Source organism: Notolabrus celidotus, chromosome 24 (genome assembly GCF_009762535.1).
Source record: "Notolabrus celidotus isolate fNotCel1 chromosome 24, fNotCel1.pri, whole genome shotgun sequence".
In the NCBI taxonomy this organism is placed as follows: domain Eukaryota; kingdom Metazoa; phylum Chordata; class Actinopteri; order Labriformes; family Labridae; genus Notolabrus; species Notolabrus celidotus.
The window spans coordinates 11,888,802-11,909,753 of NC_048295.1; the positions used below are offsets into that span (position 1 = coordinate 11,888,802).

Below are 20,952 nucleotides of genomic sequence, written 5' to 3' on the forward strand. Positions count from 1 at the left end.
AAAAAAATCTAAAAATTGTAAGAAAAAGGCCAAAGTTTGGGAGACAAAAAATCTTAAGTTTATGAGAGAAAAAGTCAAACAATTGTGTCAAAAATATAAATATTTTGGGGGAAAAAAAGTCTTACATTTATAAAAGAAAGTTTAAAATTAGTGAGTGAAGGCCTTCAATTTGCAAGAAGAGTTTAAAATGTGGGGGGAAAAATACAAATTTGGGAGAAAAAAACGCTAATTTAAAAAAATAAAAAATCTAAAAATTGTACGAAAAGACCAAAGTTTGGGAGAGAAAAATCTTAAATTTGGGAGAAATATTCTAAAATTTATGTGAAAAAATGTCTAAAAAAGGCTGTGAAAAAAATATAAACTTTTTGGGTGGAAAATTTTGGGAGAAAGAAACGTCTAAAATTTGTCATTGAAGGCCTAAAATTTGGGGAGGAAAGTTTAAAAATCATGCAGAAAAATAAAAAAATTGGGAGAAAAAAATGTAAATTTGTGAAATAAACATTCTACAAAATTGGGAGAGAAAGTTTGGGAGAAAAAAAGTCTTACATTTATGAAAGAAAGTTTAAAATTAGTGAGTGAAGGCCTTCAATTTGCAAGAGGAAGAGTTTAAAATGTGGGGGGAAAAATACAAATTTGGGAGAAAAAAACGCAACTTTAAAAAAATAAAAAATCTAAAAATTGTAAGAAAAAGGCCAAAGTTTGGGAGAAAAAAATCGTAAATTTGGGAGAAACATTCGAAAATGCAAATCTAAAAAAAAACAAAAATCCAAAAATTGTACGAAAAGACCAAAGTTTGGGAGAGAAAAATCTTAAATTTGGGAGAAATATTCTAAAATGTATGTGAAAAAATGTCTAAAAAAGGGTGTGAAAAAAATATAAACTTTTTGGGTGGAAAAATTTTGGAGAAAGAAAAGTCTAAAATTTGTCATTGAAGGCCTAAAATTTGGGGGAGAAAGTTTAAAATTTGGGAGAAATAAAGTCTTAAATTAAAAAAAAATCTAAAAATTGTGGGGAAGAAAGTCCAAAAATCATGCAGAAAAATAAAAAAATTGGGAGAAAAAAATGTAAATTTGTGAAATAAACATTCTACAAAATTGGGAGAGAAAGTTTGGGAGAAAAAAAGTCTTACATTTATGAAAGAAAGTCTTAAATTAGTGAGTGAAGGCCTACAATTTGCAAGAGGAAGAGTTTAAAATTTGGGGGGAAAAATAAAAATTTGGGAGAAAAAAAACCCATATTTAAAAAAATAAAAAATCTAAAAATTGTAAGAAAAAGGCCAAAGTTTGGGAGAGAGAAATCTTAAATTTGGGAGAAATATTCTAAAATGTATGTGAGAAAATGTCTAAAAATTGTGTGAAAAAATTTAACATTTTTGGGGAAAAAGGCAAATTTGGGAGAAAGTAAAGTCTAAACATTGTGAGGACAAATCTAAAATTCATGAAATATAAACTCTAAAATTTGCGAGTGTAGGAGTTTAAAATTCTCAAATTTGTAAGTAAAAAAAGAGCAAAGTTTTGGAGAAAAAAAATCTAAAATTTATTAGAGAAAAAGTCTAAAAATGGTGTTAAAAAACTAAAATGTTTGGGGAAAAAATGCACATTTGGGAGAAAAAAAAGGCTAAAATTTTTGAAAGAAAGAGCCTGAAAATTTGTGAGTGAAGGCCTAAAATTTTCCAGAGAAAGAGTTTAAAATTTGGGAGAAACATTCTAAAATGTATGTGAGAAAATGTCTAAAAATTGCGTGAAAAATTTAACATTTTTGGGGAAACAGGCAAATTTGTGAGAAAGTAAAGTCTAAAATTTGTGAGTGAAGGTCTAAAACTTGGGAGAGAAAGTTTAAAATTTGGGAGAAATAAAGTCTTGAAAATGTGCAAAATTTCTAAAAAATGCGAGGAAGAAAGAAAAAATCTAAACATTGTGAGGACAAATTCATGAAATATAAAGTCTAAAATTTGCGAGTGTAGGAGTTTAAAATTCAGGGAAAAAATCTCAAATTTGTAATTAAAAAAGAGTAAAGTATTGGGGGAAATAAAATCTAAAATTTATGAGAGAAAAAGTCTAAAAATGGTGTTAAAAATTTAAAATGTTTGGGGAAAAAAGGCACATTTGGGAGAAAAAAAAAGTCTAAAATTGATGGAAGAAAGAGCCTGAAAATTTGTGAGTGAAGGCCTAAAATTTGCCAGAGAAAGAGTTTAAAATTTGGGAGAAAAATAAAAATTCAGAAAACAAAAAGTCTTAAATATGTGAAAAACATCTAAAAACTGTGAGAAGTCCAAAATTTGAGAGGAATAAAACCCTAATTTTTTGAAATAAAATATCTAAAAATTATGAGAGAAAGAGTGAAGTTTTGTAGAAAAATCTTAAGTTTATGAGAGAAAAGTCAAAAAATTGTGTCAAAAAAAAAAGTCTTACATCTATGTAAGAAAGTCTAAAATTAGTGAGTGAAGGCCTACAATTTGCAAGAGGAAGAGTTTAAAATTTGGGGGGGAAATACAAATTTGGGAGAAAGAAAATGCAAATCTAAAAAAAAACAAAAATCAAAAAATTGTACGAAAAGACCAAAGTTTGGGAGAAAAAAATCTTAAATTTGGGAGAAACATTCTAAAATGTATGTGAGAAAATGTCTAAAAATGGTGTGGAAAAAAATGTTAACTTTTTGGGTGGAAAAATTTGGGAGAAAGAAAAGTCTAAAATTTGTCATTGAAGGCCTAAAATTTGGGGGAGAAAGTTTAAAATTTGGGAGAAATAAAGTCTTAAATATGTGAAAAAATTCTAAAAAATGGTGAGGAAGAAAGTCTAAAAATCATGCAGAAAAATAAAAAATTTGGGAGAAAAAAATGCAAATTTGTGAAATAAAAATTCTAAAAATTGGGTTAGAAAGTTTGGGAGAAAAAAAGTCTTACAATTATGAAAGAAAGTCTAAAATTAGTGAGGGAAGGCCTACAATTTGCAAGAGGAAGAAAATCTTAAATTTGGGAGGAACATTGGAAAAGAGAAAAAGAGTCAAGTTTTGGAAAATTGCGTGAAAAAAATATAATATTTGGAGACAAAAGTCTAAAATATGTGAGAAAGAAAGTCCAAAATGTGTGGGGGAAAAACCCAAGATAATTGTGTTATTTTTTTCCCAAATGTTTGATTTTCTCTCCCAAATCTGAGATTATAAAGTAACAAATTTACATATTACAGTTGCAAATGTATCAGAATTAAGCACCAAATCTGCAAGCAAAAACTAAAAAGTGAGTCAGAAATGTTGAGAGTGAGGATGCACAAACAAAAGGCTACCTTATTAGCGTGTTGTGTTTCTGCTGCACTCGTTTATTCCCTGCTAAAGAAATGTTAAAAAACAAAGCCGGCAGCAGGAACATTTGGAGAAAGAGCGATCTCTTCACCTCTACATAATGACAGATTTTTTCTCTCTCTCTCTCTCTGACGCCCACACACAGTCGTGGGTGTACCGATGACTAGTTTGTTCAGTCTGTTGCTGCAACTCCATCCACGGCACAAACTCTGACCGCTTCCCAGTGTGAGCAGAGCTCGGCTTCATTGTGTGCTAATTCAATTTCCCAAAATGATGATGACTTCCATGAGGCGGGGATAATGGGCCGGCATGAAGGCCTTGATGGCTCTTACTGTAACAGAGAATCAAGCTCTTTGTGATGACAGCACACCTACACACGCTGCCTTGGTTTCATCTTAAAGCTATTCAAAGCGACTCCATCTTCTGTTAAACTTGTCTATTCTTAAGTGTTCAACTTTTTTTAAGCACATCCTCAGAACACAGAGTCTGCCTCGCCTCGCTCTGATCTTGTCCTTGTGTGTGTTTCTCATCAGCGAAGGCCCCCGGCACACCACAAACAAACCTCAGAGGTAATTAGTGAGCAACTCAGACGCTCCAGCATCTGCTGGTGCAGGGAGCGCGCTCACTGCGAAGGCGTCAGAGTAACTGACTTGGACAACCTGCCCTGCCAGGTGGACTGCTTGGATGAGCCAGATGCTACACTCGCTTCGCGTGGTGTGTTACCACCTCCTCTCTCTCGTCCTCGCACCTTATCTGTGGAATCCGCACGTCTTCGATTCCTCTGTGCTCTCTTCTGTTCTGCTCGGTCACTCAATAAATCATTGGATCCCATACTTCTCAGCTCTATCCAGCTCTCTGAGGACTGCTACACTTGCTACGCCAACTTCATTGTTTCACATTTATCTATATATGTTGAGGGGGTTGTTTTTTTCAGAACACCTTGGTGGTGTTGCATCCTATATGGTGATGTTGTAATGATGGAATGTTAAATATCATATAACTGGCTGCTATAGGCCCCAAAGCCATGTCAGATGATTATTATTAACACTGTAAGTTTTTAAGAGACAAAGATTTAATTTTTTTTTGTAAAGTTGCTAGTTCTGGAGATACAAGGTTTCCACCTGACAGCAATGATAAGCGTACTATCATCAAATAATGGCGTTTCAGAAATCTACTCCCGCAGTTTAAAATATCAAAACTCATAACGCTGCTCCCAGATGGAAACCTCGTATCTCCATGTTTCATTATTTATCATTTCTCAGACATGTTTTTGGTCACCTTTAAGTGCCTGTCAGTGGAGCATTAAAGCTTTAAAAGAGCTCATGGCTGAATCCAAGTGTTGTAGTCAAGACCACATCAACAGAGACCAAGACATTTAGGGATCAAGACCAAGACCAAGGCAGGGCAAGACCGAGACAAGACCAAGACCATATATATCAATGAAAAATCATTATGAGAGTTTGCAAAATAAAAGACTTCTGAAAAAAAATAAATGAATTGAGAAAGGGGGTGGACGGTCCTTCCTCTCTTATCACAGTAGTGACAGGGACACATCAGTGGTGGTCTCAACCGGTCTTGATATAAAATAGAGTCTGCCCAGTCCGAGACTGAGACAAGACCGATTAAAAGTGCTTTAGATTCCGAGACAAGACCGAGACCCTGAATCACCTCTAGTGCCTGTCAGTGGGTATTATATTATACATTTTCAGCCAATGAAAAGCTTTAAAAAGAGCTCCTGACTGAATCCCGCTCAGTGTTACGTTTTTTTTAAATTCAAGGATTTTTCAATTTTTTTGAAAATTGCTAGTTTTGGAGATACAAGGTTTCCGCCAGTCAACAATGATAACCGTGATTTCATACATAGGTGGATTTGAAAAAAATCTATTCCTACAGTTTGAAATATCCAAAACTCATAACGCTGCTGCCAGGTGGAAACCTTGTATCTCCATATTTCATTATCTATTATTTATCAGGCATGTTTTTGGTCACCCTTAGTGCCTATCAGTGGGTATTATAAAATTTCAGCCTAAGAAAAGCTTTAAAAAGAGCTTGTGACTGAATCCTGCTCATTGTTATGTTATTAAGAAACACTGATTTTTTTTTATTTTTGAAAATTGTACATTTTGGAGATACAAGTTTTTTGCCCAACAGCAGTGCTTAACATGATAATATCAAAATAGGGCGTTTCAGAAATCTACTCTTATAGTTGAAAAACTAATAACACTGCTACAGGTGGAAACCTTGTATCTCCATATTTCATTACTTATTATTTTTCAGGCATGTTTTTGGTCACCCTTAGTGCCTGTCAGTGGGTATTACACAATTTCAGCCAATGAAAAGCTTTAAAAAGAGCTTGTGACTGATCCCACTCATTGTTAAGTTTTTTTAAAAAAACATTTATTTTTAAAATGTTTTGAAAATTGCTAGTTTTGGAGATACAAGGTTTTTTTGCCTGACAGCAATGACAAGCTTTCTATTGTAAAAATATGTTCTTTCAGAAATGTACTCTTATTGTTAAAATTATATCAAAACTCATAAAGCTGCTGCCAGGTGGAAACCTCGTATCTCCATATTTCATTATTTATTATTTTTCAGGCATGTTTCTGGTCACCCTAAAGTGCCTGTCAGTGGGTATTACACAATTTCAGCCAATGAAAAGCCTCAAAAAGAGCTCCTGACTGAGTGTTAAGTTATTCTCAAAACGACAGATTTTTTGACTTTCCTGAAAAGCTCTAGTTTTGGAGATACGAGGTTTCCGCCCGACAGCAACGCTAACCATACAATCATAAAAAGATGGCGCTGCCCTGCGGCGACATGACTGAAGTGATCTGATGTCTTAGTGAGAGATTGCTCTGGGTTAGCGTTTTTAGCTTAGCACCCAGTGTTTGAAGAACTGGCTGAGAAAGAGACCACTACCAAGACCTCATTTAAAAGCCTGCCTCGAATACAGAGCCCTGCATCATGATCATTAATGAAACCTGGTTAATATTGCTACCTGGATACTGTGCAACCTTGTTTGAATGATACACAAAATGTGACACCACATGGAGCAACATAGGGGGCGGGTAGAATTTCAATTGACCTGTTTTTCAAGGGTCCATCGCCAGACAGTATCAGCAATGTGGAAAAAGCCATCATTGCACCTGCCCCCACAGAAACCCTTCCCCCTAGGATTGTAATGATCTAGACCAGTTGCATTAACCCCTCACAGGCAGTCTGATTTTGTCATTGAACCCCTATTTGTTGGAACACATGGACTTCTGTCGCCTCCTTTACTCTGAAGGTGGAGTGATGGAATGTATGGGAAGGCTCAAGCAGGTTGAGGTATGAGGAAGGCCCACAGCGAGACCCCCCACACTGCTCAATACATTCAATCAGCTTAGTGTCAGTCCGTTTATCATTAGCTGGCATCATTAATCTCTCACTAATTACACCCAGCAGGTCACAGTGAACACAATCATGGCGTCTACATAGATACTGAAGGTCCAGGTATAAGCTGGTTTGGGAATTCAACTGTTCATTCTAAAATTCCAACCCGGCTTGTACTCATACAGTCATGAGAATAAGAGGCATTTGCATCCTAGTCTCTAGGATATTTGTCACCACACTGTACCAAGACAGGCCCAATAAATCATCTCAGACCCGCGTCTAGTTCCCCACTCTAAACACCAGCCTGTCCCTTCCAGCAGATGACACAGGGTTCCCTTGGGGGGTAAGCACAACCACTATAAACCTTCCGTTGTTCCCCTGTCTATTAAAGCCCTCAACACCACCTAGGCTGTGATGTGTAGCAGTACATGCAGCTGTTTATGATGGTTTTAACATTTATTACATATAGTAAAGATAGACTGATTGTCAGGATAATTGTAGCATTTTAAAATAATTGGCATTAAATCGACTAACACAAAAAGTCTGCGGACACTGCAGGCAGCCTTGTTTTCACATCCTAATATATATAAATATATAATGCTTATAATTAGAGAGGCAGATATAACTTGTATATATATATCTATATATATAGAAAGAGAGATATTTGGATAGATATATAGAGATAAAAAAAATTAGTTATATTGGCCACCATTAGTTATATTTATACATATATATGTATATAAGTATACATTTGTATGTATAATATACATATATATTATTTATAAATATATAGAAATATATACATATATATGTATATATGTACACACATATTTATATATATAAACACATATACATATATCATATATGTATATATATTTTACATATTTACGCACCAAAATATATATATAGAGGGACATAAATATATATTTAGATAGTTAAATAGATATATATAAATATATATATTTATATATATTATGCTTATAATTGGAGAGGCAGATATAACTTGTATTTACAGTATATATATATATATATATATATATATATATATATATATATATATATATATATATATATAGACAGAGATACAAAGATATATTAATAAAAAATGTGTTATATTGGCCACCATTAGTTATATATTTCCATATGTATATATAGGTAATTGGTATATATAATATACATATATATGTATATATATACACACACATACATATGTATATATAAACACATATACATATATTATATTATATATATATGTATATAAGTATACATTTGTATATATAATATACATATATTATTTATACATACATAGAAATATATACATATATATGTATATATGTACACACATATATAGATATATAAACACATAGACATATATTATATATGTATATATATTTTACATGTATACACACATATATACATATATATTATATATACACATACATATATACACATATATACATATTTAGATAGTTAAATATATATATATATATATATATATTATGCTTATAATTGGAGAGGCATATATAACTTGTATTTACAGTATATATATATATATATATATATATATAGAGAGAGAGAGAGATACAAATATATATAAATAAAAAATGTGTTATATTGGCCACCATTAGTTATACATATACATATGTATATATATAAGTATACATTTGTATATATAATATACATATATTTGTATATATACACACACATATATATGTATATATAAACACATAGACATATATTATATTTGTACATATATGTATATTTATTATATATATATATATACACACATATTTATGATATATACACATGCACATATATGCATATTTACATATACATATTTACACACACACACACACACATTAATATACATATGGACATACACACATACAAACATTTAGATAGATATATAGATATTTAGAGAGAGAGAGAGATATCTAGATATATAGAGCTGTATATCTAAGTATGTAGATATATATAGATACACCCCACCTACACACACACTCCAATAATGAATGCATATTCCCTGATACAGTACTTTACTTTGTTAACCTGTATAAATTATCATCATGTAAAGGTCAAACTCTCCTCATATAAGGTTGCATGTTATCATACATGTTTGCACACATGTTACTTTGTTATTGCGCAAGAACAATGCATTGATTTAAACTCATTTACTGCCCCTTCGCCTAACATTAACCTCCCATATGATGCCTCACCTTCACTCTGTGCATCGATTTATCTGCAACTCTGTTAACCTCTACTGTCCTCCAACCCTAACATCATTTCACACGACCGCCTTTGCAAAATCCTACACTCATAAGCAGATGCTCCAGCTCATGCCTCCTCACAAACTGCACTGCACGTAACACACTTGTGTTCTCCCTGACAGCGCATAAGCGTTCTGTTTGTCGCTCATTATGAGAGAAAACGCCACTTCAAGCCCAAAAATTTCCAGCATTGTTTTGCAACAATACTGTGCTCCTTGCAGAACATGCAGAGTTGGATCCAGGTCTCATTTCAGCACAGCAAGCAGTATCTGTGTCTCAATACACACTCAACTTCTGAAACTTGTTCTCTCGTTATGCCTGTGGGTCATTCCACTGGGCTGATGAAGTGGGTTTAGTGGCTGAATTTGGATTAAAAATTAAAATTAATGCAGGATAAGGCCTTGCAACTTGAAATAGAATAGCTCTGCTGTTTGGTGTCGCGCGTTGAATAAAGCATCGGACAAAAGAGCTGATTATCCATTCCCCCCACTGGAGGAACCCTCCCGAGCTTCAACTTTACACAGCCCCAGCATCAGAGGAAAAGCATCCACCAAATGTCAAAAGCGGGTGTGAAAACAACAAACAGCTTGACCGGTCTTGTTTTGGCTTGAGCGCTGGAGAGCCGCCAAGGCATGTCCGTCTAACAAGAGGAGGCACATGTGCACTGGTTGCAATGAGAACAGGATCTCATTAATTATCAGTGGAAGTGTGATCTCAGCTGTCTGATTCCCCGGTTGATTATCTGCCTTCATGTTCTCTTTGGAGAGTCGCCGAGTTGTCGACAAGTTAATGTTCACGATTGATTTGTTGGCAAACAAAGCTTGGAGCGCTGATCATAGAGGCTCGGATCAGACACGAGGTTTGATTGGAAAATATGCCAAACAAACTCAGTCATACACGGTGGATGTTTCATTTCAATTTTGAGACAGAAGGACACCCAAAGTCTTTCAAAGCTGTGTGGATTTTTGTGATTGTTCAAACCTGGGGTCTCCAGTTTTGTGATAGTCAATTTCCTAACCAGAGCTCCGCCTCTATATTGAGTTGACTTGTTTGCTCGGTCATGCCCCGAGGGACGTCATGTGTTTAGGAAAGGGTCACCGCAAATCAATACGAAGGTGTCATAAGTGATCACCTTTATCGGGTGATCACGTCATAACATTTCCATCTTAATGGCAGGGGGCCTCTTTAAGGTGGCTCCATTTGCAGCATGGTACGGGGGTCAGTGAAAGATTCATGAGTATGATATCATAGCATAGAACAAACACTATGGCCACTGCTTGACTGCAGAGAAACATATGGCCCCACCCCCAAAAAATAAGGTGGTTTGTCCCAAATTTTACCTTGTGCTTACTAGCATTAAAGTAGAGCTGGGCGATATTGAAAATTATGTTATCACGATAAAATTTTGCATCAGTCAATATTGATAATTACCACGATAAATATTTCACATCAGTCGATATTGATAATTCTCACGATAAAATATTTAACTTAAGTGGATATCGATAATAATCACGATAAATATTTCACATCAGTGGATATCAATAATTATCACTCTAAAAAATTTCACACAAGTGGATACCGATAATAATCACGATATAAAATTTCACATAAGTGGATACCGATAATAATCACGATAAATATTTCACATAAGTGGATATCAATAATTATCACTCTAAAAAATTTCACACAAGTGGATACCGATAATAATCACGATATAAAATTTCACATAAGTGGATACCGATAATAATCACGATTAAATATTTCACATAAGTGGATACCGATAATAATCACGATAAAATATTTCACATCAGTCGATATTGATAATTATCACGATAAATATTTAACGTAAGTGGAAATCGATAATTATCACGAGAAAATATTTCACATCAGTCAATACCGATAATAATCATGATAAAATATATTTTACATCAGTCGATATTGATAATTGTCACGATAAATATTTAACATAAGTGGATATTGATAATTATCACTATAAATAATTTCACACAAGTGAATACCGATAATTATCACGATATAAAATTTCTCATAAGTGGATACCGATAATTATCACAATAAAATATTTCACATAAGTCGATATCGATAATTATCACGATAAATATTTAAAGTAAGTGGAAATCGATAATTATCACGGTAAAATATTTCACATAAATGGATACCGATAATAATCCCGATAAAAAATTTCACATCAGTCAATACCGATAATAACCATGATAAAATATTTCACATCAGTGGATACCGATAATAATCCCGATAAAAAATTTCACATCAGTCAATACCGATAATAACCACGATAAAATATTTCACATCAGTCGATACCGCTCCGAACGTCTCTAAGCCCCGCCTACCTCTCACCCTGTGCCATGATTGGCTGTTCAATGCAGTCTTCTCCTTCTGTCTAATGTTGGCAGGTAACTAGCGTTTAAGGTTCATTAGCGCCCCCTCCCTTTTTAGTGGTTGGGGGGAGTAATTACGTGTTTCTTTATATTGAGTTTTTATTGAACATTCGTTATATTTATATCGAGGACAATTATATCACGATAAATATCGTTATCGAGTTAGCTCAGCCCTAATTGAAAATCAGACTCAACTCTGGCAATGCAGAATCATGCAACACCGCTATGTCAGAAGCATGAACTCCACAGAGCAAGACACAACAGATAAAATAGCAACAATCAATATATTGCTGCTGTCAGACTGAAACCTCATATCTCCAAAACTACAGCTTTTCAGGACATTTTAAAAAGCTGTGTTTTGTTTGTCGGCTGAAATGTTGTAAAGCCCACTGACCTTCACTATGGTTACCAAAAAACAGAACTTTTGAAACAATAAATACAATATGAAATTTGTAGATACAAGGTTTCCTTTCTTGTCCTCTGACCACTTCATAAAAAACACTTTCAACTACATGTTCGTCTCATTCACCCACAAGTTCACACATTCCTGGCACCTTGCAAGGGAGGCATGCAAGGTGCCAACCTGCACATCAGGATCCAAGCTAACCTATTTAAACACATTCACACATCCAACGTTAATGTGACAAAGACTGTGCCATCTGGAGCTAATTAGAGTTTAGTATCTCTGCTAAGAGCTCTTGGGAATGTGATTTCTTGGAGGGATTGAACCTCTTATATTCCAAAGCTGGACCTCTGAGTTGCTTGATAATGTTAAAATTGATTCATAACTTATACTTCCTGCTGAATGTGATTACTAACGCTGGCGGTAATTGCCTTCTCTTGAAAATGTGCTGTATATACTGAAGGAAGATGTCTTTGAAGCAATTTAACTTTTAGTTGATCTTGAAATTCCAAAGGACAAAGATCTGAATATTCCAAAGAACAAAGATCTTAATATTCCAAAGGACAAAGATCTTAAAATTCAAAAGGACAAAGATCTTAATATTCCAAAGGATAGAGATCTTAATATTCCTAAGGACAGAGATCTTATATTCCAAAGGACAGAGATCTTAATATTCCAAAGGATAAAGATCTTGAAATTCCAAAGGATAGAGATCTTAATATTCCTAAGGACAGAGATCTGACTATTCCAAAGAACAAAGATCTTAATATTCCAAAGGACAGAGATCTTAAAATTCAAAAGGACAAAGGTCTTAATATTCCAAAGGATAGAGATCTTAATATTCCTAAGGACAGAGATCTTATATTCCAAAGGACAGAGATCTTAATATTCCAAAGGATAAAGATCTTGAAATTCCAAAGGATAGAGATCTTAATATTCCTAAGGACAGAGATCTGACTATTCCAAAGAACAAAGATCTTAATATTCCAAAGGACAGAGATCTTAAAATTCAAAAGGACAAAGGTCTTAATATTCCAAAGGATAGAGATCTTAATATTCCTAAGGACAGAGATCTTATATTCCAAAGGACAGAGATCTTAATATGCCAAAGGACAGAGATCTTAATATTCCAAAGGATAAAGATCTTGAAATTCCAAAGGATAGAGATCTTAATATTCCTAAGGACAGAGATCTTATATTCCATAGGACAGAGATCTTAATATTCCAAAGGATAAAGATCTTGAAATTCCAAAGGACAAAGATCTTAATATTCCTGAGGACAGAGATCTTATATTCCATAGGACAGAGATCTTAATATTCCAAGAGCTCTTAGCAGAGATCTTGAAATCTTGAAATTCCAAAGGACAGAGATCTTATATTCCAAAGGACAAAGATCTTAATGTTCAAAGGGACAGAAATCTTAACATTCCAAAGGACAGAGATCTTATATTCCAAAGGACAGAGATCTTATATTCCAAAGGACAAAGATCTTAATGTTCAAAGGGACAGAAATCTTAACATTCCAAAGGACAGAGATCTTATATTCCAAAGGACAGAGATCTTATATTACAAAGGACAGAGATTTTAATATTCCAAAGGACAAAGATCTTAATATTCCAAAGGAAAAAGATCTTAATATTCCAAAAGGACAAAGATCTTGAAATTCCAAAGGACAGAGATCTTAATATTCCAAAGGACAAAGATCTTAATATTCCAAAGGACAGAGATCTTATATTCCAAAGGACAAAGATCTTATATTCCAAAGGAGAGAGATCTTAATATTCCAAAGGACTACATGTCTTGTTTGTCTCATTCACCCACAAATTCACACATTGCTGGCACCTTGCAAGATAGGCATGTAAATCTAATTGCGCAAAATGCAAAGTTTGTCCTCCTGCCATCTTGATAATCTACTTACCTACAGACTTCTTTCAAGACAGATACCAGGAACTTCCTAAGCTTGAAAAACCCAACCACTGAATGCAACTCTAGCAGCAATTGCCTTTCCCTGAAAATGTCCTGTATGTGTCCAAAGAAGATGTTTAGCATTTAGTGGCTCTTTAAATTCCAAAGGGCAAAGAATACAATTTGAAATAGAGCATAGACTGGGAACTATCGCCAGGAGTCACCTGGAGAAGAAATGACTGAGTCATTACTATTGATTGGCGCCCACCCACACAAGCACCCACTCCTCCCACCAGAAAAGAAGTGATCATTTTCCAGTATGGTGCAGTGAAAATCCTCCCTTACTCAACTGTGCTGGATCGGGTCGATATAAACAAGCATTAGGTTTGAAGTGTTCACGCTTACATAGGATGGGAGTACAAACTGCTGTGTTCCTCACTGACCTGGATTTGACTCCTAATGACCACAGCTCTTTAGTGACTGTAGTGCTGGATAAGCAGTCATCATCTGTACAAACACCCACACAGGCAGTAGCCTGTGAAATGTGTCGGCGTACAGGTGTTGATCTGGGGCTTGTGGGTTTGGAAAGCTTAGATCCAAACTGATTACGGACAGTTTCCACTTTAGAGGGGTACAAGTTTCATGATGGAGTAGAAAACACTGAACCGTGACCACAACCTCAACCTGAGAGTTTGCTGTAAATCCTATAGTGCAAAATGTCAGAAAAGAGACTTGCACACTTTGTCCTCCAGGTATCTTGATAATCCGCCTATGGACCACTTTCAAGAGAGAAACCAGGAACTTACTACGTTGGAAAAACAACCATTGAATGTTATCCTAGCAGCGACTGCCTTCCTTTTAAAACATGCTGAATATGCCGGAAGAAGTTGTATTAGAGGCAATTTAGCTTTTGGTTGATTCTAAAGGACAAAGATCTCGAAATTCCAAAGGACAAAGATCTCAAAATTCCAAAGGTCCCACATTTTCAAATTCCAAGGACAAAGATCTCAAAATTACAAATGTCATAGATCTTAAAATTCCAAAGGACATAGATTTTAAATGCCAAAGGACAAAGATCTCAAAATTCCAAAGGACAAAGATCTCAAAATTAGAAATGTCAAAGATCTTAAAATTCCAAAGGACATAGATTTTAAATTCCAAAGGACAAATATCTCAAAATTCCAAAGGACAAAGATCTCAAAATTAGAAAGGACATACATTTTTAAATTCCAAAGGACAAAGATCTCAAAATTCCAAAGGACAAAGATCTCAAAATCAGAAAGGACATACATTTTTTAATTCCAAAGGACAAAGATCTCAAAATTCCAAAGGACAAAGATCTCAAAATTACAAATGTCAAAGATCTTAAAATTCCAAAGGACCTAGATTTCAAATTCCAAAGGACAAAGATCTCAAAATTACAAATGTCAAAGATCTTAAATTTGCAAAGCACATAGATTTCAAATTCCAAAGGACAAAGATCTCAAAATTCCAAAAGACAAAGATCTCAAAATTTCAAATGACAAAGATCTTAAAATTGCAAAGCACATAGATTTCAAATTCCAAAAGGACAAAGAACTCAAAATTCCAAAGGATAAAGTTCTTGAAATTCCAAAGGACTAAATGTCGTGTTTTGTCTCAGGAAATATCCCATGAAATATGTCGCCGTACAGCTTGTGGGTTTGGCTAGCTTAGATTCAAACTAATGCGGTGAGTTTAAAAAATATATATATATATTTTGGATGTTTTAAATCAACAACATGATCCTGTAAAACTTTGCTTTAAACCATTGTGACAAAATCAGGGATATTTTCCAGGTACCTAAAGAGCGACTACCAAAATCAATGAGATCAAGCTGTACAAATGTTTACTCCCATATTATTTTTGAAGTTTAAATCAATTACACGCCCCTTAAAAACTTTGCTTTAAACCATTGTGACAAAATCAGGGTTATTTTCCAGGTACCCAAAGAGCAACTATCAACATCAATGAGATTGAGCTGTACAAATGTTTACTCCCATATTATTTTTGAAGTTTAAAAAAATTACACGCCCCTTAAAAACTTTGCTTTAAACCATTGTGACAAAATCAGGGTTATTTTCCAGGTAACCAAAGAGCAACTATCAACATCAATGAGATTGAGCTGTACAAATGTTTACTCCCATATTATTTTTGAAGTTCAAATCAATTACACACCCCTTAAAAACTTTGCTTTAAACCATTATGACGTCACGAGGGTTATAGGACAGGACAAAGATCTTGAAATTCCAAAGGACAAAGATCTTGAAATTCCAAAGGATAAAGATCTTGAAATTCCAAAGGACTAAATGTCGTGTTTTGTCTCAGGAAATATCCCATGAAATATGTCGCCGTACAGCTTGTGGGTTTGGCTAGCTTAGATTCAAACTAATGTGGACATTTTAAAAATATATATATATATATTGGATGTTTTAAATCAACTACATGATCCTGTAAAACTTTGCTTTAAACCATTGTGACAAAATCAGGTTTATTTTCCAGGTACCCAAAGAGTAACTATCAAAATCAATGAGATCAAGCTGTACAAATGTTTACTCCCATATTATTTTTGAAGTTTAAATCGATTACACGCCCCTTAAAAACTTTGCTTTAAACCATTGTGACAAAATCAGGTTTATTTTCCAGGTACCCAAAGAGCAACTATCGACATCAATGAGATTGAGATGTACAAATGTTTACTCCCATATTATTTTTGAAGTTAAAATCGATTACACGCCCCTTAAAAACTTTGCTTTAAACCATTGTGACAAAACCAGGATTATTTTCCAGGTACCCAAAGAGCAACTATCAAAATCAATGAGATCAAGCTGTACAAATGTTTACTCCCATATTATTTTTGAAGTTCAAATCAATTACACACCCCTTAAAAACTTTGCTTTAAACCATTGTGACAAAATCAGGGTTATTTTCCAGGTACCCAAAGAGCAACTATCAAAATCAATGAGATCGAGCTGTACAAATGTTTACTCCCATATTATTTTTGAAGTTTAAATCAATTACACGCCCTTTAAAAACTTTGCTTTAAACCATTATGATGTCATGAGGGTTATAGGACAGGACATAGATCTCAAATTCCAAAGGACAAAGATCTTCAAATTCCAAAGGACAAAGATCTTGAAATTCCAAAGGACAAAGATCTCAATATTCCAAAGGACTACATGTCATGTTTTGTCTCAGGCAATAGCCCATGATATGTGTCGGCGTACAGGTGTTGATCTGGGGCTTGAGGGTTTGAAAAGCTTAGATCCGAACTAATTACTCCCAGTTTCCACTTTAGAGGGATCCAAGTTTCATGATGGAGTCAGGGTTGCTTGTTTCTGCTGTAATTTGGGTCACCCTCATCTGATATTTCCAGATACAATATAATAGCCTCAAGTGACCTCCCTGCATGTGGGTACACGTGTCAACATGGGGATAACAGCATCCAGCTCAAGAATTAGAAAATCCAATCAAGAGTTCTCTGATAGCTGTCTGCTAGGAGAACCTCCTGGGAGGACAGCGCTGAAACACTGTTAACTGTGGCTGGAGAGGTTAAACATTATCACTGCATGTTCCTTTAACTATCACAAATGCATGCATTGAGACCGGGGATTGCAGCTTTACTCTATCCTCCTATTGAGTTGATGCTAATGTTTACGGATCAGCGTTTGGGAATAGTGAGAGGAAGCTGTGCTCTGTTTATTTTTTACACCCCGGCTGAGTGTTCTGTGTATGTAAGGTAACAATGCATTGGCAGCGTGCGAAGATAAAGATGTTTTATTGCTAACAGGAAACCCAGCCCATCCATCTGAGCATCACATAATGGCCTGGATTTGCATCAGCACTTCCTACTACGGCGGAGAAAGCGAGGAAATCATGTTGTGTGAGTGCCAGTGTGCATTTCTCTGTGTGTATCAGCAGAGACAGAGGAAAGACTGCATGCATTATGCGGTGGAGTAAACACAGAGGCACAATCACTTACCATGTTGACTTCTGATACCATGTCTATGCTCGCCACGTCTATGCTCATCCCGACTGCAACAGGGGCCCCTGGAAGAGGTGAAACAGCACATTGTGTATACTGGTCCTGTACAGCTGAGCACAACACTGTATATGGTAGGGATGAGAATTGCCAGGAACCTAACAATACAATAGTATCACAATGCAAGAAGTTGTCTTAGAGGCAATTTAGCTTTTGGTTGATGTTAAAATTCTAAAGGACAAAGATCTCAAAATTTCAAATGACAAAGATCTTAAATTTGCAAAGGACATAGATTTCAAATTCCAAAAGGACAAAGAAATCAAAATTCCAAAGAACAAAGATCTCAAAATTTTAAATGACAAAGATCTTAAATTTGCATTTTTTCTATATTCTAAACAGTAAACTAAGAAAAAAATAGGGATGGTGTAAATGTAAATCACACAATATTACTCAAAATTTAAATGACAAGAATATTCTGATAATATTTAATTAAAACAAAGATAGAATGTTTTTATCTTTAACATTCAAAGGATGTTTTGATAACATTCTTTGGGTCACAGATTATTGAATGTTTTTAGAGTATGTTATCTGAGAACAAATTGTGAACATAAAGAAAACTTCCTGCTGAGAATGTTTGAAGAACATTGGGGCACTGTTGTCACTTAACATTTTATGAATGTTTACCAATATACCAATATTACTCAAAATTTAAATGACAAATTAAGTCAAAAATATTTGATTGAACAAAACTTTTAAGTTGTATTTTAGTTCCAACTTGGCTAAAATGTGAATTTTTATTATTACAAAAGTATTGATATTAATTGTTGAAATATTGATAGTATCACAATATATTGCTGTATCGATATTTTTTCACACCTCTAGTAAATGGCGCTGAAAATAAAGCTCCCCAGCTAGCAAGGAATGCTCTCACCACATTGGCTAACATTCCCTAGAAGTTCTGATTATGTTCCAAGACAAGGTTTTGATTGAAATATTCAAAGAACATCTGAATGGATTTAAATAATGTTCCTTTTTTTGTTAGCTATTAATGAAAGAAGAACATTTAGTCTTTAACATTCAGATGGTGTTTTGATGAAATTCTTTAAACAGACAAGGTTTTTAGTGTAATACTTTTAAGACAATTTTAAGGATGTTATTGATTTAATTAATGTTCCTTTTCTGTTAAGTATTAATTAAAGAAGAACATTTTGTCTTTAATATTCAGAGGAAGTAACATTCTCAAAGCAACATGTCAAGAATGTTTCCAGGATGTTTCTAACGCCTCAAATCACAAAACATTTTATTTAAGAATATTCTGGTGATATCTAATTAGAACAAAGATAGAATGTTTTATCTTTAACATTCAAAGGATGTTTTGATAACATTCTTTGGGTCACAGATTATTGAATGTTTTTAGAGTATGTTATCTGAAAACAAATTGTGAACATAAAGAAAACTTCCCGCTGAGAATGTTTCAAGACAAGGTTCTTAGTGTAATAGTCAATGAACATCTTAAGGATGTTTATCAATTTCAATAATGTTCCTTTTTGGTTAACTTTCAATGAAAGAAGAACATTTTGTCTGTAACATTCACAGAATGTTTTGATAATCTTTAGGTCACAGACAAGGTTTTGATGTTTAATATTCAAAGAACATCTTAAGGATGTTTATCGACTTAAATAATGTTCCTTTTTGTTATTAATGAAAGAACATTTTGTCTGTAACATTCAGATGATGTTTTGATAATATTAAGGAAAAAGATTGTTGAATGTTTTCTATAAAATGTTCCTTAGTAACTTTCTCAAAGCAACATGCAAAGAACATTTTCAGGATGTTTTTGACGCCTCAAATCACAAAATGTTTTATTTAAGAACATTCTGGTGATATTTAATTAGAACAAAGATAGAATGTTTTATCTTTAACATTCAAAGGATGTTTTGATAACATTCTTTGGGTCACAGATTATTGAATGTTTTTAGAGTACATTATCTGAGAACAAATCGTGAACATAAAGAAAACTTCCCGCTGAGAATGTTTCAAGACAAGGTTCTTAGTGTAATAGTCAATGAACATCTTAAGGATGTTTATCAATTTAAATAATGTTCCTTTTTGTTATTAATGAAAGAACATTTTGTCTGTAACATTCAGAGGATGTTTTGATAATATTATTAAGGAAAAAGATTATTGAATGTTTTCTGTAAAATGTTCCTTAGTAACATTCTCAAAGCAACATGTAAAGAATGTTTTTATTTAAGAAAAATGTTTTATTTAAGAATATTCTGGTGATATTTATCTAGAACAAAGATAGAATGTTTTATCTTTAACATTCAAAGGATGTTTTGATAACATTCTTTGGGTCACAGATTATTGAATGTTTTTAGAGAACATTATCAGAAAACAAATTGTGAACATAAAGAAAACTTCCCGCTGAGAATGTTTCAAGAACATTAGGGCGTAATATTGTCACTTAACATTTTCTGAATGTTTTCAGAGAATGGTACTGGAATGGAAACATTACAGTAACATTCTCTGTAACATTAACAGAATGTTTTTAGAACAGAACATTGCTAGCTGGGTCCCTGCATGCAATAATGAAGGGGGGGGGGGAGACACACAAATACCTCCAAAGTCTGGCCTCAGTCGGATATCATATCCTTTTAGTAGTTTATCCACCGTCTCCTTCACGAAAGACATGTTGCCCGGTTCATTGACGCTGAAATGACACACCAAAAAGCAGATCTCAACATCACCTTGACTCATGTATCAATCAACCCAATAACCTTGACTTGACTGGAAAGCATATTGCACTCACCTTTTCGCGCAACACACAATCGAACCGACAACCAGTGCGGAAAAGACGCGGAATTTACGCGCAGGGTGCAGAGCAAACATCACCCTTCTTTTTTTTGTTGTCTTTTTTGGTTGTTTACAACAAGCAACAGCAGCAATTCACAGACGAGACGGCTCCGGACGCGCTTCAAATCAGAGTAAATCCATTGATTGCCCAAAAGGAGGAGAAAGTCGACTACTGAGGAGGAGGAGGAGGGGGGGAGTCAGCAGTTTGCTTTGGATAGGGTCAGATATAAAAGATGTGCAGACATCGTCTTCACGGCATGGATACTGGCTCCTGTGTTCTCTGCCGTCTCTGGCTGTGCGAGGCTCATACATTCAGAAGCTGAAGCGCATATTGATGAGGAGGGCGCACAGGGAAGGAGCTGCTGCTGCTGCTGCTGGTGGTGGTGGTGGTGGTGGAGGCAGTCGGCGCGTTCAAATGGGGAACGGAGCTTAGTCTACACT

General features: G+C 34.5%; 1 protein-coding gene across 2 annotated transcripts in view; it reads right to left on the reverse strand.

Moving 5' to 3' along the window:
* Nucleotides 1-20,952, reverse strand: part of LOC117808436 (gamma-aminobutyric acid receptor subunit beta-3-like) — a 78,846-nt gene extending 57,894 nt beyond the window's left edge. The window contains exons 1-3 of one of the 2 annotated variants that reach the window (XM_034678189.1): nt 20,468-20,952; nt 20,277-20,368; nt 17,656-17,723 (exon numbers count right to left, since the gene is read on the reverse strand). In XM_034678189.1, the coding sequence (XP_034534080.1) occupies nt 17,656-17,723; nt 20,277-20,368; nt 20,468-20,547 (240 nt within the window). In that variant the 5' untranslated portion in view covers nt 20,548-20,952. The remainder of the gene's footprint in view (nt 1-17,655; nt 17,724-20,276; nt 20,369-20,467) is intronic. The other variant, XM_034678190.1, reaches the window with a different exon arrangement.